This window comes from Pollicipes pollicipes, unplaced genomic scaffold (assembly GCF_011947565.3).
Source record: "Pollicipes pollicipes isolate AB1234 unplaced genomic scaffold, Ppol_2.1 Scaffold_4740;HRSCAF=5597_pilon_pilon_pilon, whole genome shotgun sequence".
Taxonomy (NCBI): domain Eukaryota; kingdom Metazoa; phylum Arthropoda; class Thecostraca; order Pollicipedomorpha; family Pollicipedidae; genus Pollicipes; species Pollicipes pollicipes.
Window position 1 is genome coordinate 15,761,196 of NW_023596545.1, and position 9,788 is coordinate 15,770,983.

Genomic DNA, 9,788 nt, shown 5'->3' on the forward strand with positions numbered 1-9,788 from the left:
TGAGGCAGCAAGAGTGGCCTAAATCCGATGAGGATCCTGGATATTTGTATTCGCCAGATGCTTTAGAAGACTTCGGCAGTGCCGCGTCCAACCTCGCCGAACTACTGGAGAATACTCCGGTGTTTTGACAACAGTGCTCACGGAAATCAACCTCTCGACATCTGGATCACTTAGCTGCTGGCCTTGCCAGCTCATAACTGCTTCAAAATGCTCATCACAATGAAGAATTTGCAGCAGCAGACCTTCCAGATAGATATCGATGCATCCCAGTCTGTAAGTTGATTATATTGTTATATTGTCCACCATTGTGGTTGTTTCCATGAACTATTAATGCAGAGAACTTGCACTGCATCGTTGTGTGTTTTGCATGATGTTCTCTGTTATCACTTGCACTTATTGAATGCATTATTCAGGTTAACTGAATGAAGACACTGGTGCACCATAAAGGGTGCTTTTTGCCATGTATGGTGTCCCTTTCTGTAAGTATTCTTATGTGACATGCATAGCAGTCCCTTCTTCACATGTTCTGAACCTGTAAACCAAAAGCTGTTGCTTGTTTTTCCATCTGGTTTGTGATTCAGGTGGCATTATTGTGTGCCAAACACTGGAGCTCTGTGTGATAGTAATCATGCTGTTAATCCTTCAGAAGGCAACATGGCTCTTGCATTGATTACAGACATGGCCTTGCCAGAAAACTCAAGCAACTTGGTTTGACAAACCATATGAGATTGCTTTTAGTTATTTTATTTGGCATTTTCAAAGCTAAACAGATATTTTTTGCATTTATGATATGCAATCTGGTCTGCTAAAACTGCATGTTATTGTGAACATGTCTGGCATAGCAGCACAATTTTGGCCACCATTACAGTGCTTGTACATGGAAAGCCTCAGTACTCAGGGCTTGGTGCATGGTCAGCACCAATTTCATTACATATCTTTTGTTTTAAGGAAATGTGATGTTTCAGTATGACATTGCCCAAAATACTCAGAGTTTTTTCACAAGCTTTTGTTTTAAGGCAATGTGATGCTTTAATGGACCATTGCACAAAATACTCAGAAAAAATTTAACAAAAAATATATCAAATCAGCATTTGCCCAGGTCTTGGGGTGGCACTCACAAGTACAAGTTTAAGGGCACATGTTCAGTAGTTGTCTGGCATAAAGGATAGGTTTTTCAGGCTAGTTTGCACTTATCTTAGTGCAAATGATCTTGTAAACTTTTGAAAGACCTGACTCTGGGATGGACTTGGGAATCAGCTGCTGACTAACCCACACATGCTTGGATCAGTGGTATGTACACATGGTGGTCCTTGGGATGTGTGCCCCTGTATTCAAGTTTGCATGCATTGTGATATGCATGCAGCTTATATTAAACATTATAGCTATCTGTATGAAAGGAAACACATCTGAATATATATCTGCATATGTCATATGTACAGTATCTGAAGCCATGAAAAAATATTGCATGCCAGTGGTACACTAAAATACTTATGGTAAAAATGTTTACTGTGACTTCATGCATGTGGCCCTGTTCTGAATGGTTTATTGTTCCATGTAAATGGTGTTCTGTAGGATCATATTGCAAGATTCCTATACATCAGTGGTCTTCCATGTCATTTTGGTACTTATTTGTGCCTTTCTTTTCTGTCTGGCAGGTACTTTTCAGTGTATTCTGTTTGATGCTTCAAGTTCTGTGACCCATTAACCTTTTGTGCTAATTTCAGGTCAGAGAACTCAAGGAAAAGATTGAAAAAGAGAAGGGGTCTGACTACATTGCTTCTGGTCAAAAACTTATTTATGCAGGTAAGCACATTAAATGAAGTTGCAAATTATATTTGGTTATCAAAACAACTCGGCACATGGGCTTAATTGTTGTTAGGATATTGGTTGACAAATTGATCATCACAAAGTTTCCTTGAAATACTGGAACTTATTAGGTTGTACAATATTTGCTTTGCTGCAGAAATTCTGCATTGGATGTGGTAGTTATGCATAAGTGTGCCAAGGACAGAGGTGAGTCCTGGTTTGGCAGATCCGAGGCCACATTAGCCACAAATGTATGGTGCCTGCTTAGGCAGACCTAATGCAGATCAGTCTAGGTATCAGGCTATCAATCTAGGTCTGTGTATGAATGATTCTGACAAGCTGAGAATAGCCTGAATGAGGCCCGTACTCTGCATCAGTGTTTGCATTACAGCATTTGTTTAAGGCCAAACATGTGCCTGTAGAAAGCTGTATGTTTCATATAATTTGTCTTGTGATATGGGCCTGCAGTACTCAAATGTAGCATTTCTCAGAACACTCACATTACCATTATTGTTTTTTCAAGTAGCTCAAATGGTCCAAACACCTGGTCTCCCATTTACCCATGCATGGCAGGGTTTGTTTGAGTTAATTTAGGCGTTTGCTGTTCGCCCTTGACTGGAATGACCCACACCCTATGGCAATGGCCACACTAAAAGTCAGATGATGTTAGAGCACAGGACAGGCAATTCCAAGCACGACAGTCTGCTGCCTCTGACTCAGAATTTTATGGGAGTGGTGGGGTTGGGGCTCACACAGCAAGCATAGCTTGACATCAGTGCTGATCCCAGAAATCCATCTAATCAAAAATGCCTTTATCAAATCTTCAGTAAGTTCATGACTTCTTATGCACCTTGGCATTTGTGCCATTCTAAACTAGCATACTCAGTAGCTTGTGTCATTCAAAAGTAACATACTCAGTGACAATTTACAAATGTTATTCTTCATGGCTTGGGGAAGTCATGTCTTATCTTTGCTGGATTTTATATGACATTCTTCTCATTAAAATGCAGAGGCTCATTCCAACAATTAGATGTCATGGATATTTTTGTATTTTGTCATGTTCATCAGCAAAAATATATTTCTTTACTATGGTGGCGAGAATGCTGTATGTGCTTGTGCCATCTTGTCTGATTTTTCTGAATGAATCAAATGCATGCTGTTACCAATACATGGGAGGCAAACTGAAAGTTGAATCAGAAAAACTGCTGTAGACTGCTGGTAGTGTAGTGGTTAACACGTCTGTGTTAACCACCGCACGTCTGGGAAACCAGAGGTACAGGGTTCGATTCCCCGCGGTGCCCGCCCTTCCTGCCAGGGTGAGAGGCAGGTGACGCCATATAGTCTCAGCAGCTGAGGGCGTCGTAAAGCCTCGATGACACCCACCCGCAAATAGCTGATGAATTGGCAGGATTTCAATGATGTTATCATGACATCAGGAATGCCAAGGTCATTTTGAAAAACTCTCTGATATACCTTTATCATTTTCGCGGGCGTGTAGCTCAGAAATTAGACGGGCTTAGGTGGTAGAAATGGCAGGATTGCGAACAGCACCGAAAGGTCTACAGGATGACTATTTCAGTGCAAAACCCCACACAAATGTGGACCACTCTCTTTAAATCAAATGTAGCGAGAGACGTGATTCTGATTCAGGTCGACCATGATGCAAGCAGGTGATGCTACTGGGTCTCACTTTGGCCTTGAATCAGGCAGAGCTGCGCCTGAATCCAGAATAGTGTGATTAGAATCTGAATGAATCCTTGGACCAGTAGCTGTCTGGTCAAAGCTGTGTTGTGTACTGTTTGGGTGTCCCATATTTCCCGTGCTCAGTTAAGCGTCGCATACGTACACTGAACACTTACCAGTTATGTACTTTGCTGTTGAAGGATGCGTTATTAATCAGCAGATAAGCCTCAGTGCCTGCGTGGCCAGTGCTTTGCTGGCTGATATGGACGCTAACCGACCCCTATCTGCGCAGGCAAAATTTTGGCCGACGACACACCGCTCTCCGAGTACAGCATCGACGACAAGAAGTTTGTGGTGGTGATGGTGATGAAGCCGAAGCCGGCCCCGCTGCCGACCGGCCCCGCAGACCCGACAGCTCCGGCGCAGACAGCGCCGACGCCGGCCCGCGCCATCTGCACCCGAACCCGCCGCCCCGGCGCCGGCGCCGACCGCGGCTCCCACTCCGGCTCCGGCTCCGGCTCCTGCTTCGGCTCCCACTCCGGCGCCGGTGCCTGAGGTCGACCCGTCCGGGGAGTCGACGCTGCTCACAGGAGACCAGCTGGAGACGGTCGTCAAGAACATCATGGATATGGGCTACAGTCGGGACGAGGTAATTTGTCTGTGATGTGGGTGGAGCAAGGTGTGCAGATGAAGACTCCGCGGGTTGCCATGCGGTCGATTTACGTGCAGCCTCTTGCGTCAGAGTTAGCAGCCGCCGTGCATCGACTATGGAACGGAACTTTGCCTTTTGTCTCTGCAAGCTCGGGAGCACACGCTCGAAAGTAAATCTAGGTGAATGTGAATGATAGCACGTGAAGCTCATTGAACGCCATTGAAATGGATCTTCACCTGGTGTGTCATAAACCAAATGTCATCAGGCGCGCCTTCTGGTTGCGCCGCCGTTGATGCCCATCTGCGACCCAGGAGGCAGTTCAGCGGCTGTCTACCCCGGTCCAACACTGAAATGGGGGAGCGGCGTTTTTCCGCCTGTGCAAGCTTTACTACCGCGCGATCACAACTGACTTGCAGTCGTGCGCAGCACCCGACAATTGAGCCGCCATCTAACCAACAAAAATTCGTTGGCGCTATAACAACGCTGCCGTGGCTGTGACGTTCAACTGTGATATGTGCCCCTGACATTCCTGACGTGGATCACTTAGTGGTATAGTTGTGACGCTAGGCTGCGATAGCCCTGATTTGATCCCGGATTGCCACAATGTATGTTAGCATCGCGTCCGTTTGCCGCGGGCCGCAACACCAACAGCTGGCCAGGCGCCACGCAAGGGGCGCGTTGTGCGGGAATCACTGTCATGGTTATATCGGTGGCAGCGCGTACTTAAATACCCCTTGGAAGTAACAGCGGTGACCAAGCTTCCCAGGGGCACTATTCTGCGCCTTCGGGTCATCTGATGGCGCTGGCGGCTGGCGGCGGTGATGGCCGGCGCCGGTGTCCGCTGACGCCCCCCCCCCCCCCTTCCTCTCTCCCCCTCACCCGCCCCCGCCCCGCCGCCAGGTCCTGCGCGCGCTGCGCGCCAGCTTCAACAACCCGGACCGGGCCGTGGAGTACTTGCTGTCGGGCATCCCAGAAGCGGTGCTGGAGAGCATGGCGGCCGGCGGTGGCGAGGAGGCGCCGGCCGGAGAAGAGGAGGAGGCGCCGCCGCCAGCCGACACGGCCCAGCAGCTGGCGGCGCTGCGCGCGCTGCCGCAGTTCCAGCAGATGCGCCAGATGGTGCGCTCCAACCCGTCGCTGCTGCACGCCGTGCTTGTCGAGATCGGCGAGAGCAACCCCCAGCTGCTGCAGCTCATCTCTCACAATCAAGAGGCGTTCGTGCGCATGCTGAACGACTCGTCGGAGGCGGAGCCGGCGGGCCGGTGGCGGCGGCGGCGGCGGTGGTGGTGGTGGCGGTGGCGGCGGGCAGGGAGGTCAGGGCGGCCAGGGCCGCGTGCCGCCAGCCGGCGGCCAGGGCCGAACTGGCGAGGGTCTGCTCGGCGGAACCACCACCATCCACATCTCGCAGCAAGACCAGGAGGCCATCGAAAGGGTGAGCGACCTCGGTCAGGCGGACTTCCGAGAGGGGCGGGCAGTGCTGCCCCCCCCCCCCCGATCTCCCGCCGACTGCGACACAGGCGACGCTGTTCAACCGGAACGGTTTCGCGTGTCTAGAGAGTCATGTCCTTACCACTGCTACATTGCTATTTTTGTTTTTATCGAAAAATACTCAGTGTGGTTTTAACCTGAAGGTCTTTGGTGTAGTGCACTTTGCTACACCTTCCATGGAGTTAATACGAACGATATCCATATAATTGACGTTGACATTGGATATTATCTATGTTGACCCTTGGAAGGTGCATCAAATGCACCGATATAGAGGTTTATTGAACTGAACCATACGGAGTATTTTTCCGATGGAACATCAATAAAAGAATAAACCGTGCTTTGATTATGACCGCGAATGATTGTATAAAGGGCCGTGTGCCATTGTATGGCGGAGTGTCATAGCGTCGCATGTGCGTCTGCGGTTAAAGCGTGAGAAGGCCACCCGTCCGAAACTGCATCCAGATATATTTTTATTGTCTTGGCGGTTATAGGTCATTGTCGTGAGTTGTTGTCGAGAGGTTTGGTGTCTTGAGGAGTCAGAATTTCCATCTTTTCAAATGTCCACTAAGTGGCCCTTTTGAAAGCATCCTTGAACGTTTTGCTTTTCGCTCTTTTCGAATGTCGGATTTTTGCAGTGGTGCCAAACATGCCGGCAAGGCTCAGTTTGAATGCCAATACGTGGCATTTATACCAAAAACAGATCCTGGCCGTGTTTTCCCGTCATATCGGCATCGAGCCCAAATGTAGATCTGTTATGTGTGTCTGGATCTGTATGTGAATGTCAAGATCTATATTTGCTTTGAACAGTAAGTCAGCCATGCACCTTGTATTGCATTGTGCGGCATGCGCCCGTACCGTCGGCCGACTAAACGCCGCCACTATCTTCGCACGTCACTTCCCCCGATAAGAACACCGGTTATCCGAATATCGTTGGCCCCTGGCGCGTGTTTGCGCTGCTGCCGTGTGCTCTGGTACGGTCTGTCGGCATGGAAGTCGGCGTGGCTGCCAGCCCACTGACCCCTCATGTTTCGTTCCAGCTAAAGGCGCTGGGCTTCCCGGAGCAGCTGGTCGTCCAGGCGTACTTTGCGTGTGAGAAGAACGAGAACATGGCGGCCAACTTCCTCCTCTCCCAGGGCTTCGACGACTAGGGCGCGGCGGCGAGCGGCGGCCGCGCGCGCGCGCGCGCTCCGGACTTCTTTTCACCCTTTTCAAGCCCGTACCCCGCTGGATGAGTCGGTCCGCCTGCCCCGAGCGCCGCTGTTTTGTTTGGCACCAGTCCCCGCCTCCAAACGTATTCAGACACCGTGACCGGACGACGCGCGATCCAGAAGCCGCTGCCCGGAAGGTGGGGTGTTTTCACCTGGGGAGGTGTAGTATACGCGGAGCCAGCTAACACAGACGTGTTTCGTGTTTCCCAGAATGTGTTTCCGTTGGGCATCCAGCTAAACTTATTCGCTTGTTGATCTTGTGTAAGCTAATGCTGGTCAGGCATGTCCGAAGCACGGATAGTCCTGGATGCTGTAGGTCGGCTTCGTTTCATCTGCCGTGTGTGAGTCGGCCCTAGGCGCCATCTTGTGGGACACATTTGATCCGATGGGTTGGCTGGATCCGTAATGTGGACACAGTCTGTTTTATAAAACTGGTTAAATAAATGCGTCTGGAAGCATTGTTTTTGCGTAGAGAAAGAAGCATCAGCATTGGGTAAAAGGGAAGGTGGCGAATACGGCGTGAGCTATCAGACGCGTTCATGGTGGAAGAGACTGGACTGGGAGGCGGGTGTTCTCGACATCTCAGGTTCCCAAAGTCAGCGAAACCGAAGCGCGCGACACAAAGCTGAAGCAAAACTGCTGTTGTGTCCTACCCTATCCTATGTCCGGAAACAGAACAAGTAATTCAATGGTCACGGGTAATCCGTCGACCACTGCCGCGTTTAACGTTGTCTGCACATGTGACGCCAGTTTGTGTTCACATTGAGCGGAGCCTCTAGCCGCGCCAGTTTTCGGAAGCCGGAAAGTGTGGAAGTTCAGCGACGAGTTCGGCCAGACGCGCTCTTGACGTGGCTTGCATGTATCTGCTGATCCCTACGCCGTTTCATCACGACTTTGTCACCAACAACCGGTGCGGTTCGTTAGGTGTGTCTTGACTGTACAACACGCGTACGTGCTGATAGATAAGGCTGCGTATTTTTGAATGGTGGCGGTGCCCTCGCCACCGCATCCCATTCATATGGGACACAGGCAGCTTCCCGGAAGCTTTTTCTGCGGTGGTGTGAAGGGGAGACAATTTGGAAAAAAGGTACTGCTGCAGGTGTCCAATGTATGTTTTACACTCTGATTGGTAGTAATGCTGTTGCACAACTACGCAGCAAAGCGGCCATACGATCAGTCCGCAGTCAGTCCTGGCGGGGAGGGGGGGGGGGGGGGGGCAGCAGGGTCACGGCAGTGTGGCTGCCGGCGACGGACGGGAAAAGGGCTCAGGTAAGGAATATATGACAGGAGAGCCTCATTCTATGACTTGGCTTTTTACAGGACAAAATCCAGTTTAATGCCTTTCTTTGTAAATCACATTGTTTCCAACAGTAAGTATTTGAAGCTTTCGAATTAGTTTCCGCCCACCATGATGCGACAGATCTTCTCTCTAGAAAAATAACCCGTAACATCTAGGCACATGAAAACTCAGGTCCACTATGGGCCATCGATTGTCATTTAAAATTCTGACCAGCAATCGTCGAGTTCGTATTTTGGCATCTACCCCGTGGAAGTAAATGCCCCCTCAAGCGCCCAAAATACCGACCCGCTCGAGGCATTCGCCTACCCAGGGAAACAATGCTGAAATGGACGAATAATCGTGGGAAGTTGGATGACCTTATTTACCGAATGACATGGATGAGTCCAATAGGATTTTAATGTTTTCCAAAATATATGTCAGGGTGAATTGCGAGCGGACAGTAACTTCCATCTCTACCTCCCCCCCCCCTCCCCTGGTCGCCGGGGTTGCTTCCAAGAAAAAGTTCCAGAAGTATACCCTGAGCCTGTCCCATACTTTTTCGAACGTTCCTACGCCTTGGTTGGTTGCACCATCGCTTCTTCCACGTTACCAACGGTGTACTGCCGGCTGCATTTATACGGAAAGCACGATCGTAGGATTCTTACAGCCATTTCTTTATTTCTTACCTAGGTTATCTTACCTCGGTCTCCTTGCTCCGAACACCATGCTAAGGTATAATTCGGTTGGAACTTTTGTAGCCAGTGAGTACTCAAAATTATGATTAAATTGCAACTATGGTGAGGGTAAGTCAGAAATGCAAACATGCCGAAGGCAACAACGCAATCGGCTACGAAATGGCCACAAATTAGTGATCTCTTTTTCATGCAGAATGGGCGCGGAAAACGGCGCAGACGTTTCGTACACTACCGCACACGCGCATGCTGCGCGCATTCGAGGCTAATGAATGGCGATGCGGGGTTCGCTTGCTAGGTGCTGAGTTCGCGTGGTGGTCGCGCGTGATTGGGAGTCAATTTATGGCAGCTTGATTGCGGTAGGAAGGCCGTAGTAATTAGGAGCGTAGTGTGTTCAAGATGAAGGAGTGGTCGGTCGGTGAGAGCCAACTGAAAACTTGATCCACCGCGGTTTCAATACACAGCCTCAATTCGGAGGGAATCACGATGGTAAGCTTTTAGGGGCAGGGGTTGGCGCGGTATGATGAAGATTGCCATCCTTGCTGGACAGTTACAGACATTTGCCTGCTGTCAAGACCTCCACCATTATAGTTGTTCATAGGCTGGTGGATATTTGCCCTGATCCTTGCACTGAATGAGGGTTTCTGCAGAAACCTTGAAACCCATTGGCCTTGCCTTCCATCTGGGGTATTAAACAAATGGTAATTCGATGACAGACAATCTTGACAAAGCCATTACTGCAAGTGCTCCCCAGTATAATGTAAGGTTCATGACAGGCATGCTTTTCCTAGATCTAACTATATTTGTTGCTGGCAATGGGGTTCTGGAATTCTCCTGCATATTTGTAATTGCATTACTGGCTATGAGCTGAGGCTTTCTTGGTGGCTATGGTGCAGTGTTATTTTGGCTTGTCTTAGGCATTTGGAATGGATATGGCTTATGCACAATGCGTAAGCATGAATATGAAGGTTGGCATGCATGAA

The 9,788-nt window shown here is 49.5% G+C and overlaps 1 protein-coding gene across 1 annotated transcript; it reads left to right on the top strand.

Annotated features, from left to right (window-relative positions):
• On the top strand, positions 1–7,293 carry LOC119099311 (UV excision repair protein RAD23 homolog B-like). Its single transcript, XM_037222443.1, is given in 7 exon segments — positions 1–273; positions 1,725–1,803; positions 3,782–3,866; positions 3,916–4,138; positions 5,042–5,427; positions 5,429–5,570; positions 6,664–7,293. Coding segments are annotated over 7 exon segments (1,092 nt in total). The 5' UTR covers positions 1–207; the 3' UTR covers positions 6,775–7,293.
• The last annotated feature ends 2,495 nt before the right edge of the window (positions 7,294–9,788 follow it).